This window comes from Leptopilina boulardi, unplaced genomic scaffold (genome assembly GCF_019393585.1).
Source record: "Leptopilina boulardi isolate dan_hultmark-lab unplaced genomic scaffold, ZJU_Lbou_2.1 LbouV2_70, whole genome shotgun sequence".
Taxonomy (NCBI): Eukaryota; Metazoa; Arthropoda; class Insecta; order Hymenoptera; family Figitidae; genus Leptopilina; species Leptopilina boulardi.
The window spans coordinates 691,227-715,501 of NW_026138017.1; the positions used below are offsets into that span (position 1 = coordinate 691,227).

The window sequence follows — 24,275 nt, forward strand, 5'->3', positions numbered from 1 at the left end:
GAATATTGTTACACTTAATTAAACATAGAGTATGAATAATTAAGTACGTGAGTAGAGTTGTAAAATCCTTGATATTATTTCCATAATGTCAACGTCAAAATGTTACAATATCTAAAGTGAGGATCAAATTTGCGCGGAGCAACAATATTTAATCTAAATAACATCAGAGAGTATTGTTTTCAAAATTAATTTTTCCCCCAACGATTCATATCTCTCTCTCTCTCTCTCTCTCTCTGGGGTGATTAAATTTTTCAAATTTCATTTTCGCTCTTTTTTTGAAATTCAAAATTAAATTTTCTGGAATGTGAGATCGGCATTTAAATTACAGTATTCTCTCTCATACAAAATTGAGTCGTTATTACAAGGAATTATGAATATATACCCTTTTTCCCTCCATCACAATATCTCTTTGTTGTTGGTAAATTCAAATCATAAATTTTATTCTCTCTATCTTCTCAAATTACGCTTTCGAAAGGAGAGACCGAATTAATTTTCCTTCATAGCTCCAGGTAATTGCGTGCTGTTCTATATATATATATATATATATATATGTTGGTATTCATGTAGCATACTCAGGTACATAGTGTGTAAGCTATATCGGCTCTGAAGTGTTGTTATCTTTCTCATTCTGCCATAGGTGAAACTGATAAAATACGTGCTTGTCATTATTTTATACTTTTATTTTCCTTTTTTATTGTGATGAAACATATTTTTATTCAGCAATTATTATTTTATAAACGAAAAGTGATAAATTATAAAAGAAATATTTTAAATTAACTTAATAAAATTGTTTCGAATTTTCTTTTTTTTCTATTGTTTCGTGTATGACTTTATATTAAAAGAATCGAAAAAGTTTTCAAATTCTCTCCGATACGAACTTGAACATACAATGGAGCGCACAATGACTATATATATTTTTTTTTTTCAAAGTCAAAAATTTCCCCCTTTTCGAAAAATGTAAGCATGACTACAAGCTTTTGTGCTGTTACGTTTCTAATGTTCTCCAACAAGAAAAAAAAAATTTCGAGAGCTTTTTCACCCAACTTGGACAAAAAGAGCTTACGTGACGAAAAAACTTTTTCTAGATAACTTTTATTTTACCCTTATTGTTGTTGTCGTGTTATTGTGTGTAAAAACTGAATCTCTATTTCATGGGAACGAATATAAACCCGGAAGTTTCTTCAAAATAGAACCATTAAAAAAAAAAAATGGTTTCACTTCTTGTCAAAAAAAAAAGAAAATGATTTATCGTTCATTATTTATCTTCTTCGGTTATTGGTATTTATTTTTAGTTTTTCAAATTTTTTTTTTAATTTACTATCGTCTGCTTTTTTTTTTTTTTTTATTTATTAGTTTCCCTTTTTATTTGCATTAATCAATTTATAATATTTATATAATTGTTTTATCGGATTGTTGAAAATTCCCGACGCTATAACGTTTCATTTTATTCATCAAAAAAAAATTTTAATTTTCAACGATATTATATTTAAAACAAGAAAAAAAAAATCTCGTGAAAATATTTTCATGAAAATTCATATAACTGTTAATTTAAATTCTAAATATTAAATGTAGACGAAAAATATTGTTTTAAAAATAATAATTTCGTATATCTATAATCGATAATCAAATTTTCGAATTTTTAAATAAACTATCGTTTATTAAGAACAATGATCTTTTTCTCTCTTCTTTTTTTTTTTTTTTTTTTTTTTTGCTATTTTCACCCTCTGAATTTGTAAAATGGTATATAGTTATATGATTCGCGGATTTCGACGTGTTGCATATAAACGATATGATTTGGTAAATATGCAGGCAGTTTCCACCCTTTGCCCAGATATCGTTCACCTGTTATACGCAGTCGCTGAACTGATCTCCCTCGTACAATAATGCATTCAGATTCTGGGGCATGGAGAGAGTTTCACCAATACCGATACCACCGACCGACGCCACAATCCTGCCAGCTTCATATATATACTTTTTTTTCTGATTTAATTAATTAAAACGCAGATATAGCTCAAGAAATGTAAATCACAATATTTAGATGAACAAACTCGTTATACATATGTTGCAGAAAAATTTTTAATAATTGAAACATCAAAGAATATAACTTTGCTAAAAAAAAAAAAAATCATTACTAACTTGATTCCCGGAAATGTCATTAAAAAAATTATTACAACTTTTAGATGAAAAAAAAGAATCTCTTCTTAATAAAAAATAAACTAATTTTGTAAATAAATAAGTTACTTCAATATTGACATTCTCAAATGTAATTATTTTTACCCTCTGTTTGTGAATCTAATATATATATATATATATATATATATATATAATTTCCACATCTGAATATCGTTTCGAATTTAATTTTGTCCCCCCTCTCAGAAAAAGCTCCTGAGACTTTCAAGTCTTTTGGGAACGAACCAAACTTTTACAAATTAATTTATATACTCGGTAATAAACTAGTAAATCCCAGAATGAATCGACGCAATTACCTTAACGAATAACAATTAATTAAAGTGATTTATATATATATTGAATTTTCATTGAAATTTTTGTTTTTTCTATTTTATATGCTAAATTAATATTTTTTTTCCAACTATTAAAAAAAATTAATTAAAATCTGGATTTTTTTTTGACAATTGTAAATCGAGGTTCATGAATGATTTGTCTAAATATTTAAATTATGTCGATTTAACTGCGGCCTCGCACTATTCATTTACACCATATTGTATTTTCTTTTTTTACTACTTTTTTGTATTATAAAGGGTATTTTGTAAACCCGTGTATAACTAAATAAATAAATAAATAAAATAGACAAAAATAAAAAGTGGTTAATAATCCCAATTTTAATTTTATACTAAATTAATATTTTTTTTTCGAATTATTAAAAAAATAAATTAAAATAGAAAATCCACTTTATTTTTTAAATTAATTTTTTTTGCCGAATTATTAAAAAAAAAAAAAGAAACGAAATTAAAATAGACAAAATTAAAAAGTGATTAAAAATCCACTTTATTTTTATCAAAATTTTATTTTTTCCGAATTATTAAAAATTAGATCAAAAAAGTAGTTAAAAATCCACTTTATTTTTATAATTAATATTTCCCCCCCCCCCGAATTATTATTATTAAGAAAAAGAAATTAGAAAAAAAAGCTAATTAAAAACTCACCACTCCTTCGCCAATGTTGTGAACAACGCACGGTAACAAAGCAGTGGAGCCTGACTGAGATGAAATGACTGTGGAATTTTCAGTGCCGAAAGTCATCGGAAGAGTCGGCGCTAAATCAACGTCTAAGGGCTTAAGTGTACGATCTAACGAATTGGCGTTCATCCCGACTACTTCGGCCGTAACTGCAGAGGGATAGTCTGAAAAAAGAAGATGTTACATAAAAAAGTCGTTACTCCACGAACCTGGCTTTCATGATGGGAGAGCATAAAACCAAAAGTATGTCAATTGTCGTTTAAAAAAATAATAAAAAAAAAAAAAAAAAAAAAAACCCTTCCCCACCGTTGTCTTTACTTGAGCATTTTACCTTACAAATATTTGCACATTACTCGTTTCGTTGTGGGTGGAAAAAAAAATTTTTCAATCACAGGAACTCTGAATATTCATGGTAAACTGCTTCTGAATCCTCCTATTGTTTGAAAAGTGACTAAAAAAAATAAAAAAAAAAAAAAAAAAACTGAATGGAAGATGAGTAAAAATATCAGCAAACAATGAGTGAAAATTTATGAGTAAAGAGAATAGTAAAAAAAATAACAGCGCAAATAAGAGTAAAAATAATAAGAGTAAAGATAAGAATTAAAAAAAAGAGTAAAAATAAGAGTTAAAATAGGATAAAAAAAAAGAAATCATAAAAGTAAAAAAATTTTTTAAAAAAAGTGAATCATATGCCAATGAGAGGGAAATTTTTTTGAATTTTAATTACAAATGTTTTAATCTAATGAACGATTTTTGCATTTCTTTTTAGTTTCTCACTTTTTTATACTTGAATGTCTATTAGCATATTTTTCATAAAGATTATTCTTCAGTTAATAATATATGCAGCTTTGAAAAATTGAAAAAAAAAAATTTTCAAACTATTTAAAAAATGTTAATAATGTTCAATATAATGAAATCATAAATTTTCCAAGCAAAAAAAAAAAAAAATTTGGAATGAGCACAAGAATTTTTCTCGGTAAAAAAAATATTGTGACAATAAATTCAAAAAATTTTACTTCAATTGAGATATTTTTTTTTCCTTTCTAAAATGAAATTTTTTTCTTTTTTTGAATGTTTTGTTGAAATGAAAAATTTTTCAATTTAAATTCAGTCAACCAAAAAATATTTGATAATTGCTTCTATATAAAATTCTGAAAAATTCCTCTATTTTTCCTCTAATTGGCATTTTCAGTTTACTCAAACTAAAAAAATATACCTTCAAATGACGATTCTAAAAGTTTTTTCTAAATTTTCTTTTTAAAAATAAAAATTAGTTTTAATTTCTCTGAAATATTATTTCTATAAAACAAACTCAAAATTAGAAATAGAAAAAAGAAAAATTCTTTTTTCCATCCACACAGAAACATTTTTCAAAAACTGATAAATTTGAAAAATTTGCAAATTTTTATGACATAAAAAAATGAAGTTTAAAAAAAAATATTAATGGATTTATCATGTTTTGAAAAATTGCTCCTCGATTGAATAATATGCAAATTTAAAAAAAAAAAAAAAAAAAGGCAAATTGTGCAAGATACTCATAAAATGCATAAATAATTTATTTTATAATGAATGAATTGGAGCAAAAGAAAAAAAAATATATATATATATATTTGGAATTTATTTAAACACTACAATTTTCCATTTCAATAGAAATATTAAAGAATTTTATTTGCTAAGCACATGTACATGATTGAGAAAGCAAGAAATTGGAAAATTCCTTCCATTCGCGATCTGACAGGCTTTTGAAAATGAAATCAGTGTGGAAGTTTTCAGCTCTGCGAAGAGTAAAATTGATTTCCGTTGAATAAAGTCTAATATTCGATATAGAACGCGCTCTTTCATCTCTGGTTAGTTTATCTTTTCAACAAACCACAAACTGTTTGTATGTATGTGTGTGTGTGTATGGTCTCTCATTATTATTATTTTTTATCTCGTTATTTGTTTTTTCAATTTTTCTTTAATATAATTATAAGCGTATATCATGTTATAAATTATTTATTTTTAATTTATACCTTTTAATTATTATTTCAATGAATTATTTATGGGAAAATAATAACTTGCTAAAAGATAATTTCAACTCAACATGTACATATTGTGTGTATATATATATATATAAATATGTCATAAATTCAAATTAATTGCAGCTCATTTCACGTTCTATTAACATTCATAGAGTGGACAAACGGTTATTGATTTGTTTCACCTTTCAGTGCGGCACTTGTTTACGGTTATATAATTCTTTACTCAACCAGGCATTTCTTTATTTAATTAAAAAACATGAAAACAAGTATGTTAGGTTCACACTTTGTGGTTTTAAATATATATTTACATGTACGAAGTATTATACCTATATATGTAAAACGTGAGAAAATCTCACTCTATTTTTCACTTTTTTCCCCTTGCCATTCTAATGTATGAAAAAGTTTTTTTTTTTTTATGAAAAAAAAAGAATTAAAAATTCATTTTTTTAACAGTTTGCAGTTTGTTGAAAGTTAGTGAAACAGCGTCCGCGCACTTTCAATGTTTAAATCAACTTTAAAGATAACTTTAAAATTTCCATACAGCTTTCATAAAGTTTCTGCGGTCAAAATTAACAAAAATAAAATTTTTTTTTTTTGGGGGGGGGAAACAAATTAAAATCTTATATCTCAAGCAAAATTATTGTTTCTCGACCAAAAAAAAAGGTGGAAAAAACAAATTCTTTAAAATTTTCTGTACAATTTTCCATAATTCCTATAATTTCATTAAGTTATTATTTGAAAAATTTGATATTATATGCATATTATACACAATACATATATATATATATATATATATATATATATATATATATATTAAATACACATTCCATAAATTAATTGAATATTTCACTGGGTCACTTATACATATCGGTATTCAATAATGAATTGTCTGTCTGTATGCAATTAATTTAATTTATTATTATTGAAGCTTCTGAGAAATATAATAATTATTAATAAATTGTAAATTTATCATTCCTAATAGAATTCAAAACAAATATATTTATTTATTAGAAAAACAAATATTGTAAGTAATATAAAACACCTAAGATGTGCATTTAATTAATAAATTAATGAAAAGCATTTCAAAAAAAAGTGCAATAATTATTTTTATAAATTTTCATTTATAAAAATTAATTTCAAATAGAAATATTCCAAAAATGCAATATAATAAACAAACATGAAAATTTTATTTTCTTTTATTTCCCGTATATATTCGAAATATTTATATATTACATTTTTTTTTTATCGGAAATTCTTTCACCGCTTGATATAGAAACACCATTCGTAACATATGTTTCAGAAAAGTGATAAAATTGAGCAGAAATAAATAGCTCTCCTCAAAAATAGATGCTTATCGAACAAGGAAACAAGTATATAAAAAGAAAAAAGAATATAAAAAAAATCTATAATAAACTATTTTTATTATCATCTAAAAGAGAGAACTGAAACACATTGAAAAATTCTTGGACAGAGTATAAATATTATTATTATTATTATTATTATTATCAAAATTATTATTTGTTTTCTCTAATTGTTATTTGATGAAAAGTCAGCAAACAATATGAAATACAAGTATCTTTTTATTATATATAACTTTTTTAATTTAATTTCGTAGAGGAAATGTTAAAAGCAACCAACTAAAAATAATACATATATATATATATATAGTTCTAATTTAACTAATTAGTGGATATTTTTATCAATCTTAATTAGTATCTCACTTTTTAGAAATTCTGGATATAAATTCAGATTTCAACTATAAATATATTCGTACCAATCAGAAATCACTTCTCATTAGTAAAGAATTTTCATTGAAATCAATGGAATTTGACAATTTCCCTATATGTAATTCAGTAATTAATTGAAATCTACTTATTGTCAATTAGAATTTATAATAATCCTGAAGTTAATTTGCAAATTTTGATTCTTATTTAAAACAAATTTTTCAATTTTTAAAAATTATTATTTTAGAAAATTCTGGGACAAGTAAAAATATTGATAAAATAAATTTATGAAAACTAATTAACTACTATTTCAAAAACTATAAGCTATAGATTTAAGTCTAGGTACTTTCAAGGAAAACTATAACTACTCTAAATATCAAATTAATTAATTTGCAAAATTTATCTCTTTTCTTTATTGAAAAAAAAAAAATAAGAACATTTTCAAATGATAAAATTCAATTATAAAGTTCACTGAAAAAAATAAGACAATTTATTGATTTCAGTTGGAAAAATTCAGCTTCTAGAATTTTATTTTTGTATAACTACTACTTTTAGAAATAAAATTCTAGAAATAAAAATTAAATTGCTTTTAATTCGAATTGATTTTTGTCATATATTTAAATTTTTTTTTCTTTTTTTAATTTAACAAATGATTTTTCAATAAAAATTGCATAAATTTTTGAATTGCAAACCTTTCAAGAAGAAGAAAAAAAAACAGTTCTATTTAATAAAAATAAATCACTAGTGACTTTTCCTGATTTGATTCAAAAAACACAAGGTTTCTTTCTTTCAATGGGATGTCTAATAAAAAGCACTACTCTCCCTCTTTCTCCCTCCCTCCCTCCCTCCCTCCCCCCCCCCTCTCTCTCTCTCTCTCTCTCTCTCTCTCTCTCTCTCTCTCTCTCTCTCTCTCTCTCTCTCTCTCTCTCTCTCTCTCTCTCTCTATATATATATATATATATATATATATATATATATATATATATATATATATATATATATATATATATATATATATATATATATATATATATATATATATATATATATAGACAAAACGTATCAAAATGGGCCAGAAAAGTGATCAACCTGAAATCCTTTTTACTATTATACTAAAACTAGATACATCTGATTTCCATATCCTCAAATAAAGAAGGATAAACAGTATTTCCACAATCATTCGGATAAAACAGAATAGACATTTTTATCTCTTATCCAAGAATAAAGTATATGATACCGATTGAAACAAGAGAGAGGGGAAAAAAGGGAAAAACAAAACCCCCTCTATAAAATGTACCATTTTTCTTGATGTTCTCTATATTTTGTATAAGACTCGCAGTACATTAGCCTGTACCATTAATAATCATAAAAGACTATATAAAGGAGTAAAGAGAGAGAGAGAGAGAGAGAGAGAGAGAGAGAGAAGTGAAGAGAACGGAAGGAAGGAAGGAAGACAAAAACTTTTTCGTTGTGTATATATGAGAGAGAGAGAGAAACGTAAGCCAACTTTTTTCTATTTCGGAAAGTAGAGTCTCTCTTTAAATTCTTACTGACAGTTTGTTCCGTTTAAATGGAATTATATCGCTCAGGGTTCTCTCTCACGTTTTCGCGCACAGGGAGTGGCAAGAAGACCTTTTCACTCCTCTAATACCCAAAGTGTCTTGACTCGCCTGGGGCATCAGAAAAGCTTAGAGATGTCTCACCGAGAGAGAGAGAGAGAAACATCTCCTCTCTTTACTCTTCGCAAAAGTAGATATTTTCCAGCGCTGAATTTATCAGTAATATTCTTTTTTTTTTTGATAAAAATCCGACCGCAGCTCCATCTATTTCACTAAATATAGCATCGAGTTCCGCCTCTATATCTTCTATCAATTCTCTAATTCATTGTCGGATCAAAGAAGAGCACATAATTCATTTTAATTACCTCAGCTATGTGCTCTTTTTTGATCCAGCAGCTCAATATAGGCTAAATAATCTAAACTATAATAAAAAAAAGAAATAAAATTAAATCTATTTTCTACATCTAGAGACAAATGGAGAAAATTTATATGTGAAAAACTCACCAGTTCTCACAAGTACGTGAAGTAGAAGAGACAGTATAACAGCCGTGGCACGATATCCATGTATAATGATCATCAGCCATTGAGATATGTTAAAGCCAGCCTGCCACAAACTCGGCGCCTCAAGCACCATTTTTCTCCCCCCCCTCTAGCCTATTTTAGAATCGTCTTTCCACTCTCCTGATCCTCCTCCTCCACTTTCTGAATTCTCCCTCATTCGCGACCTGAATTTTGCAAATCTCACTTCCCAACTTTATCAAGTTCACTGCTTCTCAAGTTCTTCTTCTTCGACGAGGGACAACAATACTCCTCCCATCCCCCCCTTCCAACTCTTGGCCTGCATCAACTTGTATATCCTATATACAATCTCCTTGTGAAGGAAAGGGGGTTTCAAATATTGTTCACAAGTTCACGAGATATTGCACGAAACCTTTGTAGAATGTATCTCTCTCTCTCTCTCTCTATATATATATATATATATATATATATATAACGATCCTACTTCAATATAACGGGCTTTTCACCTCTCTTTGTGATACTCAGTTCGCGCAATCATTGCTTTTGAGGGAAATCTCCCGAGAAGTCATCTGTCATATCATTCATTTCCTAAGGGCCTAAAAGGAGATTACCAAATGATTTGTTGACCCTTTTTCATAAATATATACCAAGGGGGAGGTAAAGAAAAAAAATAAATTTCCCTTGATCATTATTACAACTTGCCCTCTGTTTATTGCTATACACATGGAAAAAAAATCCAGAAAAAAAAATAGTGCGAATTAGTTTCACATAGGGGATGAAACAAGTTTTATTGTGTCTAGCGAAGAAAAATGTTCTATGCGAGAGGTGGTTTCTTTAATGGGGGAATTAATTTTTAAACAACTTGAAAGATGCTTCCGATTTAGAAACATTGGCTTTTAAAGTAAATTTATTTGAAAGAGACCTTTTAAGGAGAAAAAAAAAAAACAAATTCAAAGTGCTTTTTCAATTTTTGCAAAAAAATACTCCCCTTATTTATTTACGCACTATATGCGCTCTTCCCTTTTAATATATCTCTTGTTGGAGGAAATAATTTGTACTCACAAAAATTTAAAAGACACTAATTATCACACCAAGTGCATATACTTTTTTACCACATATACACACACACACACACACACACACACGTTTATATTTAATTTCACCATTCACGCTATATCCTTCAGCTACGGCAATTAAAATTAAATGAAATTCATTAGAAGCTCGTAGAGATTAAGGGGATATACATTTCAAAAAAAGAAAAGGGTTTACACAAAGAAATTTACTAGACTGTTAATATAAAAAAAATAAAAGTTCCACATCTCGAGAACCCTTCAATATTGAATTTTTATAGAAATAGATTTTAAATCCGTATTTAATGTTTAAAAAAAAACTAGAAATTCCTCTTTATTTGAATTAGTGGGAATTCGTTAACTAATTCAAATTAGTAGAAATCCACTAATTTTTAGTAAAAAAAAAAAAACTAGTAATATTTTTTACCAAAGTTTTAGTGAAAACACAGAAAATTATAAGGTATTAAAATATGCTGCAACGCTTATTTTAATGCCTTTTAATTTTCTGTGAAATGACTAAAAATTAATTCCAAAAAAAAGTTAGTCACTAATGTAATTTAGTTAAAATTTTTACTAATTCAGAATTAGATTTAGAAATTCAATTTATTTACTCTTCTCTCTAAATTTAAATTAGTGAAAAGTAAGCTTCTAATTTAAATTAGTAAGAATTTTTACTAATTTTTAATCACTTTTCACTAAAACTGTAGTAAAAAAATTTTAAACTATACTAAATAAAATAGTAATATTTTACTAAAAATTAGTAAAAATTCTTACTAATGTAAATTAGTAGTTTTTACTAATACAAATTTAAAGAGCAATGTTCAAGGAATTAAAAATTAATTCATAGCAAAAAGTCAGATAATTTAAAATTTTAACTAGGTCAGATTCCAACGTATTTTCATATTAATGTCATATTGATTAATGATTTAAATATATATTTCAGAATTGTCATTACAAGTTCCAACTCATTCACATCGTACACACAATTTAAATTTTAGTTTTTCTACTTTCTTTATAAAAATATTTTTCAATGGATTAACATGTCGAACAAACAAAAAAAAAGGGGGTTAAAAGAAATTTCCATGTTTTTTAAAATCCTTTCTAAAGTTAGTGATGCATACATTATGCGTTCCCACTGTAGCAAAGAGGTTGAGCGAAAGAGAGAGAAAGAGAGAGAGAAAGTCTTATTGAACACCGAAGACGCTTTATAAAGTCTTTGGAAAGTTCATACACCTGTTCCTTCTTTTTTTTTTTTTTTTTTTGCCCTCTTTTCTTTTCATAAAAACTCGGTAAGATTTACACAAAACTTGAAAAAATTTTATCCGTAAAAAAAAGTATTTTTACTCTTCATTTTAAAATGAAGTTAAAGAATTTTTGTCTCTCTTTCTCTTAAGAGGGGAAAATATCCGCCACAAGCTTCAACAGCCGTAAAACTGCAAAATGGCCAATAAGGACTCTCCAGTTACTGAACTGTCACCAATAAACGAACGCATAAAGATTTTAGAATCCCAGCTTGTTTCAACTTACAATGTTTTATGAGATCCACTTCTGACTTTATTTTTCTTTAGTTACTCAAATTGATTTCCAGAATATTTTACAACTGCTATCTCGCAAAATCGAAATCAAGAGAAAAAAGATAATCCAATTTCATTTCATTAATTTAATTTTAAATCATTGAAATTGTAAAAAAAAAAATGTTATTTACAAATTTTTAGTTTTTAGAAAATTATAAATTGAATCAAATTAAATACAAAAAAACAAATTTATCAGAATTTGTCACAAATATATAAGTCAATTAATAAATTGCACTAATATTTAAATAAATTGTCGATATTCACAATATTAATTAAATAACATTCAATTTGAATTCCATTTTAAATTATAATTAATCAAAAACCACGATTTATTAAAATGCTCACAATCAAAGTCTACTAAATAACGTTTCACTTGTAATAGTAAATTCTCCATCGTTCGATATAACGAAAATTATGTTTGAATTTACTTCAAAGTTCCTGTTAAAATTAAATTCAGTTTATCAAAAGATAAAATTCAATATATTAAAAAATTTATCAGTTTTGAACAATTTGCAAAACAATTTTATAAAATTTATTATAAAAAAAAAATTTATATTCTGAAAATCATTCAAGTGAAAAAAAAAGAAAAAAAAAAGTTTCCTATTCCCATTTTTGAAATTAACTTTACTAGAACAGGCTCGTTTACATCAGAGTGAGACACACAATAAATTCGCCAGACATTTGTTTGCGACATTTCCCCAGGATCTACGCTGAGTATTTTGAATTTTGATTGTATTACAATATGCCTTGGAAAGGATGTTGAAATTGTAGAACCCATCCAGGGGCATAAAATGGTAATACAAGTTGGAAATTGTAAATTCAATTCTCTAACAAAGTGCTAGTATACATTCAACAATTCTTACACTCTTCAATCTGATTATATTTAAACAAAATTGAATTTCAAAGTTTCTTAAATCTTACACTAGTGTACTTATATACTTTGAAAACTTTTTTATAAAAACCGATTAAAAATCATTTCAAGTTGTCAAATTTTTATTGCGCGTGCAAAAAAATAAAAAAAAAAGTAGTTTTCATCAAAAATTCATCTGTAATTTAATTTCCCCCTTTTTTTCACTATAAAAGAAAGCAATGACTTTTTACACTCAATTTGATCTGATTTCATGCGAGTGTTTAAATTAAATGAAATTTATACACTTGAATTTCTTTAGTAGATTCGGGACACTCACACATATACACAAGGGAGAGAAATTATGCCGTAGAGCCAGACGGACTGTTATTACTTGGTCCTTATTCATCGCCTTGTGAAAATAACGACCAAGAGATAGAATGATTCGTCCGTAAAAGCTTTTACACTCGGATCCTGTCACATATATCACTGAATGTGACAACTCTTCCTTGGCACAACTTTGGGAATTACATGCTTCGGACAATAATTTGTTACCCTCGCAACATTTTTTTTTCCTCTCCTATTATATGATACAATAAAAAAAAAAGAAACGAAAGAGAGAAAAAAAAGAAAACGCACTCAAAAAAAAAAAAAAAAAATAAGTGACTATATAAAATTTACCACGTTAATAGATATATAAAATAATAAATCCAAGACATAATGTTCCAAGACGACTTTTATATAAAACCGAATAAGTACCCAAAAAAAAAATTATGGTAAACTAAATTGACACAAAATTAACATTTACCAATTTTTTTGAATAAGGATAATTTATCACTTTTAGTCATTGGTCAAAATTACCAATCGTCTTTTCATGTCTCAATTTTATAACTATATGAGAAAATTCATTGATCTGTCTTTTTTAAAAAAAAAGAAATTCTTTTGAAAAATGCGTTTAAAAAATGCGATAAAAAAATTTAATAAAATAATTACATAAAGAAAATAAATGAAGAAATTACAAAACAAAATTTAATAAAGAAATTAAAAAACAAAATTTAATAAAGAATTTAAATAACAAAATTTAATAACAATAATTTAATAAAAATAAAAATTTTAAATACAAAAATTATTCACATCAAAACAAGAAAGTTAAAATGGAGATTACTTTTATTTAAAAAAAAAATAATAATCAGTTACGTATAATACTTTACTTTTAATTAAAAATAAAATTCATTTCCTATAAAAGACAATTACCGACAAAAATATAAAATAAATTAAATTTTATTTTATAACATTCTGTATTAAATTACAATTTCCTTTTTAAAAAAAAAAAATTAAAGAATAGTTCATTTATTACATTTTTCTGTGAATAATATACTAGAATTTTATTTTATTGATTTGTCATACTCAAAGTATTATAAAGTCACAATATAATACACATTAATTAATCTATAGAACCGATATCGTATATTATATAGATTTCCAGGACATTTAATATTCCTTTAATCCGGACATTATATTTTCTGGCAATAATACCCGTTGACACAAAACTCATTTAAATAACTTTAAATTTTCCTTTTGTATATACATATATATAATATATATATATAAATATATATATATATATATATTATATAGTTATAAATTAATAAAACTTTTTAATTGACAACAAGCCATATATTTTTCCAACGATGAATAAGCAAAATAAACTTTTAGAAATTAAACTCATTTTAAGTTTTAATTTAAGACAATTGAAATTCATACATGTATTAATGCAGTTAAAATTATTTCCAACTTTCATATATTTAAAATAAATCCAAAAATTAATAAATTAAATTTCAGTGTTTTTCACTAACAAATATAATAATTTCTCTATGTAGCTATGAGTATTATTTAATAATATATCAAATTAATCTCATAAATTAATTAAAGAAGAATAAATAAATTTTCCATTTTCATAAAATAATGAATCATTTGAACTATATATTTAAAATGAATAATTAATTATTATTAATTATTCATTTTAGATAAAGTTTGCGTCTTGAATAAAAGAGACAATTTTTCATTATTATTATTATTATTATTATTATTATTATAATTATTATTATTATTATTATTACTAATAATAAAAAAATAATAATAATAATTAAAGGTAGAAAAATAGCGAGGCAAGTTGTTAAATATTTCGATGTTATCTATATTTTTTTATGATTGAGACAAATTGTGCTAGAAGCAGTGAACCATTCCCGTTTCTCAATCACGTGATATTATATATATATATATATATATATATATATATATATATATATATATATATATATATATATATATATATATATATATATATATATATATATATATATATATATAAATAAAAGAAAAAAAAAGAAAAAAAAGAGAAAAAGAGAGAGAGAGAGAGAGAAACAGTATAAGTTGAAAACGAACGCAGATTGAAGTAAATAAAAGAAATCAAGTAGATAAAGGCAATCAGGATCGGGCTGAAAAACAGAATAAAACCATAGATCCCAAATGCAGTTGAAAGTTGCACTCTTCAGTGATAAAGGGTAGGTGCGGTCAGACCACGTCTGCGCCGATTTTCTTTATCTACTTAAATGAGAACTCTACTCAATAAAGCTTCTTATAGAATTCGAGAATCGAATATAAATGATGACTTATTACTTTTTTTGAAAAATAATTAAAAATTCTTTCCATTCTTTCAAACATTAATTAACATTATATATAGCTAATTAAGTCTCCATTTTTTTACCGTTAATTTAAAATTTCTTCTTTTTTTTCAGAACATTTAATTTAAATATATAGATAATTTATCAAATTTCGTTATTCTTCTTTTTTTTAATTTTCAATTAAAAACTAAAAGTGAATAATTTTTAATTTAAAAAAAAAAAATATTAAATATTTCGATAAATGGAAAAAAATTTTAATTAACTCACATTCAAATAAATAATTTAACTTTTCATTTGTATAATTTCTTTTTAATTGTCATCAATTAAAACAATGTAATTTCGATAACTAATTTCATTTTTTGTAAAAAAAAAAAAAGTAAAAACGTATAAAATTAATTATATTTCTAACTTGAATAAAATTTTCAACGTGTTTTAAAATAAAATTCTCTCTCTCTCTCCCTCTCTCTCTTTCTCGTTTAATAAATGGCTGATTTTTCAGAGATTGAAGCACGAAAATTGAAAACAAAAGAATTTTTGAATCCTATTTGAAAAACAACATATAATATCGATTATTCCTGTTTTCAATGAGAGGTCATTCGCTATGGAGATATTTAAAAAAAAATATAAGTAGAGATGAATAATGGGTAGAGCTTTATAAAAGGATAACAGGTTGATAATCCACTCGCTTATTTATGACAAACTTCAAGAATTGATTTTATTTTTTTTTTCTGAAATAATTATATAATTATTAACAAAATAATAATTGAAAAATATATATATAAATAAAATAATTGAAAAATAATTGAAAAATAATTTGAAAATAATTTTAAAATAATTTAAAAAATATATACCCAATGGGAAAAATACCATTGGCGTATTAATGGCCCAATAATGGGAGCCAGGAATGCCAATATAATTCCAATAATGGCACCCAATAATGGACCATTATTGGTAAAGTCATGGGCTGTCCACGCCGATGCCAATGATTGGCAACCATCATTGGCAAATTATTGGCAACCAATAATTATCCAATATTAAAAATTTTAATAATAATTTAAAAAATCAATAATTTAAAAAAAATTTATATTTTTATTATTTTTTAATAGTTATTATTATTATTATTTTATTTTTAATAAATAAATTAAACAAAAGGTCATCAAAGTATTAGTGAAACTATTTCTTCCAAAAAAGAGTTTGTCTCAAATCCAATTAATAGGAGAGACATCGGGCAGAAAAAAATTTCGACGAGAAAAAAATTTTAGATCACTGCTTATATACCAATCAAGTGGCAACTCAACTGCGAGAAACAGTGATGTTCGCCCTCCCTTTGCGGCGTTAAGTGAACTAAAGTCCAGAGCTGAGCCATCAGCGCAGCGCGGGAACATTTGAAAAATTTGATTTTATTAGATATTTTATTTTATTTTAAATATGACAAATAATTAACTTAATAAATAATTAATGTCATTAATAATTATTAATAACATAATGTCATACTTAATAATTCGTTAATTATTATAAAATAAAATATCTAATAAAATCAAATTTTTTAAATGTTCCCGCGCTGCGCTGATGGCTCAGCTCTAGACTTTAGTTCGCTCAACGCCACAGGGAGGGCGAACATCATAACTGTTTCTCGCAGTTGAGGTGCCATTAGATTGGTATATAAGCAGTGATTGAAAATTTTTTTCTTGTCGAAATTTTTTTCTGCCCGATGTCTCTCCTATTATTTGGATTTGAGACAAACTCTTTTTTGGAAGAAATGGTTTCACTAATACTTTGATGACCATTTTTTTATTTTAATTTAATTATTAAAAATAATAATAATAATAACTATTAAAAAATAATAAAAATTTTATTTTTAAATTATTGATTTTTTAAATTATTATTAAAATTTTTAATATTGGCTAATTATTGGTTGCCAATAATTTGCCAATGATGGTTGCCAATCATTGGCATCGGCGTGGACAGCCCATGACTTTACCAATAATGGTCCATTATTGGGTGCCAATGGTTTTTTCATTGGCTCCCATCATTGGGCCAATTAATACGCCAATGGTTACTCGTGGCAGTTTCCCATTGGGTAAATAAAAATATTTAAATTACCAAATATAATAATAAAAATATGGAAGAAACAAAAAAAAATTACATATTCCTTTTTTCACATATATTATCATCTATTTCTTTATTCATATTCCATATCTTTATATTATCCCTCATAAGAAATTCCTTCTTACTATAAAACTAAAAGGCTACCCTCTTAAATTACAAGTCAGAGAGGGGAACTTCAATTGGATCAAAAGGAATATGTTTGCCTTGAAGAAAATATTTTTAGCTTAAAGAATAAAGAGAAAAAAAGAAATAAAATTCATTGTTAATTTACGAGAGAATATTATCTTATAAATTATTTCAGAAAAAAAAATTGTCTTTTATGTTCGCGCCAGGTACTAAAAAAAAAAAAAAAGGAGCGCGTATATTTAATAACTAAAAGTGATTAATTATTCCATTTGTTCACACTTTTTCCCGTAGTCCCCCGTCAACGAACATTTCTTCTTTAATGCAAAATATGAAGGCAACAATTAGAGTCGAAATTTTTTTTTCTCTCTCTCTCTCTCTCTTTTTCTCTCGCCTAGTGCTGAATTTTTCATCGGAAATGTTCACCATCTGACAGACACTTGACATCTACCACTGTTTCCATCAAGAGCAAATGTCACTATTTTCTGATTGCTAATTCAGACCAAATTCCTATGTTTCTAACAGATGGACATGTTACGCATATTGTATGGAAATCAAATTGAAAATATATGTCACTATTATTACCTCGACATTACCATAAACCATTAACGGACAATTTTGAAATTATAAATTTCAATTTAAATATTATAATTTCATTAAATTTTAAAGTTCAAGTTCAATTAAAAAAATTAAAATTGGATTATAGTAAAATAATTTACTAAACTAATTTATATATATAAAGAACTTAATTCTCTCTCGAGAGAGAAATGGTGAAAATTTTACGAACAAAAACCAAAAGTCAGTAAAGTTGATTTTCTTTAAAACATTCAATAAATGTTCTATTTGTGGTAGCATGTTAATAATTGAACAGCCACTTTGAACGAGATCTCGTAGTAATTCTATAAAGCAACTTCAACTATCAAAGCGCAAGTCTGATTTTAGTAGAACAGAAATTCAAAGCAGTAAACGTAAAGTCGAATTTACACGGACATGGCATGAATGAAATAGCAAACAGATTCAACTTAATTAGCTTCCACATTTATCTAATACCCCAAATACTGGCAATTGCAAACAAGTCATATAAATTTTCCTCGCACAAACACTTCTCATTGTGTCACCTAAATATTCCAATTCATCTATTTTATAAACAAAAAAATAATATAAACAATCATTTCGAATCATTAAAAAAAAAAAAAATTTAGGTAATCATAATAATTAAATCGATACCAAAAGTACCAAATAATTGGATCAATTTGAGACTTTTGGTACCAGATACTTTCAAGTTAACTGTAATAATAGAACATTTTCCATATTTTTTTTTTACAGATTTCTTTCAATTGAATAAAAGCACAAACAATTATTATATTAATTGTTGAAACAAAATGGAACAACAAAAATAGAAAATATTTTTTCATCTTTTGAAAAATAAAAAAAAAATCTGTTTTACTTTTCCTTTGTTTGATTACAAAAAAAAAAAATGTTAAAATGTTATGGAAAAACACATTTTTGTATTATATTTTGAACAATAGAATATAATAATTCTAAACTAAAGATTATTTTTTCATCCGCGTAAATTTATTCAAGCAAATTAAGCAATTTAACAAAAAAAAAACAAAAAAAAAACATTTTCATTACAAAACTGAAAAGAACTAACATTTTTTGTAGACTCAATATAAAAAAATTGTGCCACATACAGTGCATAAAAACGAGAATTATTACATATTTATACACTGACGTGCAAACATTTCCGGTCAGTTATTTTTCGCATTTCAAATACTTAATAAATGTAACATGTTAATTAATTAAATAATTAATTGGTAACAGTTTATCAACATTATATTGCATAATTTTTTTTTCGTATTTCACAAAAAGGATAGACAAAAAAAATCAAAAGTAAATAGGAATAAAAATCAAAAAAATATATTTTTGAAATTATATTTTAAATCACCCCCCCCCACACTCTCTAAATCTGAATTAGTAAAATTTTTAACTAATTTGAATTAGTGACTCTCTTTTTGCTTCTGTTAGTAAATTAGCCAAAACTAATTAATGGTAAAAGAAAAATTAGTAAAATTTAACTAATTCAAAAGCAAAAAGTGAGTGATTAATTTAAAATTAGTTAAAATTATTACCATTAAAATTTCGAAAATACATTGAGAACGAGCCAAAGAATAATTACAAATTTTAATTGTATGTAAATTGTTTAAAAAGTTTCAAACTGTTTTAACCCACTTGGAAAGATTCCTCGGAAAATGCCCCCTGGAGGTTCTATCAGAATTCCGACGGAATTCCGTTTAATTTTTTTTCAAAATTTTTAGAGTCCTAATTCCGTCGGAATTCCGTCAGAATTCCGTCGAAAGTCCGTCGGAATCCCATCGGATATTCTTTGGAACTCCGATGGAATTCCAACGGAATTACGTTGGAAGTTCTGGCGGAATTCTGATAGAACCTCCAGGAGGCACTTTCCGAGGAATCTTTACAAGTGGGTAAAAATTGTCATAATAATTTTATCCTAGGCTAATAAATTTTTTTAAAGAAAATAAATCACTCCGCATCAATTCTAAATTGCGAATAGAAAGTAAACAAAACCTTTCATGTTTGAAATTTTTTAAAATATTTTTAAAAAAAACATTTTTAACTAAAAGCTTTTCATTTATAAAAAAAAAACATAAAATTTTTTTAAAATTAAAATAGGAAATTTTTACAATGTTTTTCAAATAAAAAAGAAAATTGATTTTGCAATAAAGTTCCCTAACAGTGAATGGAAAATATATATTTATGTCAGTGTGAATAATTGCAGGAACATTGAAGTAGAGACAATAATTACTCAAATAATTATATCTAAACAATTATTCAAGTCATTACTAAGTTATAGAAGCGCATAGAACTTAAGATGTTTTATATATAAAGTGAAACGCGAAGAAAATTTGACCCGATTAAAATTTTAAATGCACGAGCTCGCGATCATATACAATGAGCCAAACCCTATTTAAATATTTGATGTAAAACGTTAATTAATAATAAACATGCAATTAATTCATAAATCCAATATTTACGTTTATAAAATGCTTGCATATATATATATATATATATATATATATATATATATATATATATATATATATATATATATATATAATCTGACGTTTAAGAAATTGGAGTTCGTTAACGATTTTCATCATCGCACGATATTCATTCCACGGATAACAGCTTGGTAATTCCTACGTCGTGGCTTTTAAGATAAGGATAATTACTAAGCAGTTTCTTGGAGAAATCTGTTTGAAATACACCACTTACACTAGCCCGCGTTTTCCACAGTTTCCCTCTGCTTTCAAGACGAATGTTAGTCTTTCTTAAGACAACTATCTTAAGCCCGTTTAAGATATGCGCAAACTTTGCCCTACAACGCGCGCGACGACGTTAGCTCTACTAGCAAAACCCGTCTTGTTGTTTTGAGACGTGAGAAATTGACACTATAAAGGCAAGTTTCGAGTTTTCCTTACCTAAATTAAGTACATTTGTCTGATAAAATGAATTTTATTCCATTCGTATATTTTATTTTCACTACCATCTGCCCCTCTCTCTCTCTCTCTTTTTCTCTATCTTATTAGAGTTGTTCGTCTTTTTTCCACCCCCCTCTACCATTGCTTTGGAATTTTTCATTCTCTTTTCGCACTTTTCTACTTGAAAATTCTCATCCTTTATTTTTCTATTTTTATTAGAAACATACATTATTTTTTACATTCTTTATTATACGTTTTATTTTAACTAGAATTTTTCCTCCAATTTTTTTTTATATATTTTTTATTATAGAATTATTTGAATTAATGACGACTTTTTTTTGTTATTAGTTATTTTTATATTTAATTATTTATACTTAGTAATTAGTTAACAAAGCAAAAAATTATTCCTTGATTCAGTATAGTAAAATTTTTAACAAAAATCAGTCAACAATATTCAAAATTAATTAAACTTTTTACTAATTCAGTTAGAATTACTATTTCATTCAATAATTAACTAAAAGGTGAGTAATTAATTTTTTCTAATTAATTAGTAAGAGAAATTTTTTTTTAAATATTTAACAAAAATCAGTCAATAATTCATAATTTATTAAAAAAAATTTACAAATTTAGTATAGTAATATGAATAAAATAAGATGTAGTTAAATTTTTAATGCAATAGATATCTTTGACAAAAGTTTCGAATTGATGTTCAATCAGTTTTGTTAATACCTGAATATCGCTTACTTGACTATTATCAAATAAATATTTACTTGAACCAAATAATTTTTATTTGAATTAAATAATAATATTTATTTTTTCATTGATGCATTTTTCCGAGGTAGTCCGAAATTTGTTTCCGAGCCAATCAGTTTTTATCTAAATCAAAATTTCTACATTTAAATTTGAAAAGGATTAAAATTTAGTTTCGAAATGAAACAAATTGATTCGGAAAGAAAAGAATATTTTTTTAAGTTACAAATAAATTTTCGATTCAAATAGAAACTGCATGGCTTGGAAATAAATTTCGTAATATTCCGGAACAAATTAAATTAAAATTAAATTAATAAATTAAAATTGGAATTTAATCCGAAACTCTCATCAAGGCAATCAATAATTAAAAATGAATAAAAAAAAATTTAAATAATACAAAATGAAATGAGAAGATAGTTTGTAAAAAAAAATATAATATTACTTATTGATTAATATATAAAATAATTGAAAATTATAACAGTAAATCTAATAAACAAGATAATATAATTATATCAACAGTATAATTATTGAAAAGTTGCAATTTAATAACAAACAACGAATATTATTGTTGAATCAAAATAATTACATTACAACCAGCTAATTATCTTCTTTCAATAAGCAACTATATTTAACAACTTCAATTCACATTCATGTATTACAACTAAACTTATTACAATATGTACATTGGTCAGCGAATATATTATCATAATTAGAATACTCAATTATTGCGAAATTCGAAAATATCTGTTTATTACATATATATATATATATATATATATATATATATATATATATATATATATATATATATATATATATATATATATGTGCAATACATGTTAATTAACGTTCAATTATATTACCACATAAAATGTTTGAAAGTATCTATCTATTACTAAATAATTTTCGCAAAAAAAAAATTGTCACCGATAAATTTAATTTAAAACTTTCACATATTTTTTCTTTTAGTTTTTGCACATAATATATATATATATATATTTTAGTTTAAATTCGTTGAGTGGCATTTTATTTCTTGAAAATAGTTCATCCTAGATACTTTAATATATTTTTTGGGACAGAGTCTTGAACTATCGTTCTCTCTTCAAGTGAAATTGCAACCAAAGTGAGAATCATATAAATTCCAGAGCTTGTAACTTGAATTCGTAAATGTTTTTGCGAATTCCACGTAGAAGCTTTAAAACTCCAATATAAAAGTTACGATGAGAGTGAGAGAGAGAGGACTTTTTCCACCGATCTTGACAAATTATTTAAACAATTTTGTCGCAAATTGAATTTTTTTTTTTTTACAAATAACGAAACTAATAATTAATTTCTTCTTATTGAAAGAAGAAATTTGAAGAGGGGAGATTATAATTAACAAAAAGTGACTCGAGACATTTTCTGATGAGTGTCTCTATGATTAGTCATAAATATGAAGAAGAGCATTTCATACCCTGGTAAGAAAAACTTAATCCTTAGATATTGATACGATTCCCCTTATCCTGGATAACCGGCTTAAGCTGTCTCCGGATCCAATAAGAGAGCAAACTATGTTTGCAGAAGAGACTAGCGATTATGGCTTTCAATCGCTAAAATGCCTCGCATTCCATTTGAAGAAAAAAGGAAAAAATTTGCGAATCCTGCAAAATTTTCACGCGAACTGACACAATTTTATTCAAACTTCATTCAATTATTAATTATATAGCGGATTTACACGTCAATAGAAAGAAAAAAAAATCTGAATAACCAACTAACCAAATTGTCATTAAAATCAAATGCAATATATTTAATAAAACTTCGATGAAAGACAAAAAAAAAAGTCGAAAAAATGGAACTTTTTTTTTATTAAAAAAACCAAATGAAATAAATACAAAGAATTTTTAAGAGAATTTTTTCCTTCTCACCAAACTCTCCGATTAAACCAATTTTAAGGTTTTTTTTTTTTTTAACTATTTGCTCACAAAATTGAAAAAAAACCTTGTTCAAAAAAGGGTAAAAAATATAATTAAGCAAGTTATGAAAAAAACTTTTTTAATTTGAAAAGCGACACCACAAACTACAAAATATTTGATGAAGAGATTAAAAATCAAGGGAATATATGTTTCAACCTGGGACAGATTTCACATCAGATTATCCAGTAAACCAATAAACTAAACTTCAATATTTATTTTATCATGCTCGTCAATAAAAGCAAGTTTTTTTTTTAATTTATATAAATTAAGAAATAATAATCAATATTTTCACAGAAAATTAAAAGGGCATTAAAATAAGCTGCAACGCTTATTATTTTAATGCCTTTTAATTTTCTATATTATATACAAAAATATTGAAAATATTAATTTATCTGTGTATAAATAATAATCATAACATTCTAATATATTATTATATATATTTTAAGTGACTTTGAATTGTTGAACTGTACAATAGGGTCTAATGCAATTAGATACCTACGTTTATTCGTCGTTAAACAATTAAACTCGGTTGAGGTTATTATCTTTAATTAAACCACCCAAATTAAATCAAATTTAATTTAAACTCCCAAGTAGAATCAAACTGCAAAAACAGGTGTTACTATTTGTCCAATTTGACGTGGAA

General features: G+C 25.3%; 1 protein-coding gene across 5 annotated transcripts in view; it reads right to left on the reverse strand.

The window, feature by feature from the left end:
- LOC127290551 (zwei Ig domain protein zig-8-like) overlaps positions 1 to 24,275 on the reverse strand; it is a 171,003-nt gene that overhangs the window by 123,525 nt on the left and 23,203 nt on the right. For 4 of the 5 annotated variants that reach the window (XR_007844379.1, XR_007844380.1, XM_051319222.1 and 1 more), the window contains exons 2-3: positions 9,006 to 9,616; positions 3,165 to 3,361 (exon numbers count right to left, since the gene is read on the reverse strand). Coding sequence is in view for 3 of the 5 variants with exons in the window: in XM_051319222.1 (XP_051175179.1) it covers positions 3,165 to 3,361; positions 9,006 to 9,135 (327 nt within the window). In the remaining 2 variants the exon portion in view is untranslated. The remainder of the gene's footprint in view (positions 1 to 3,164; positions 3,362 to 9,005; positions 9,617 to 24,275) is intronic. The other variant, XM_051319224.1, reaches the window with a different exon arrangement.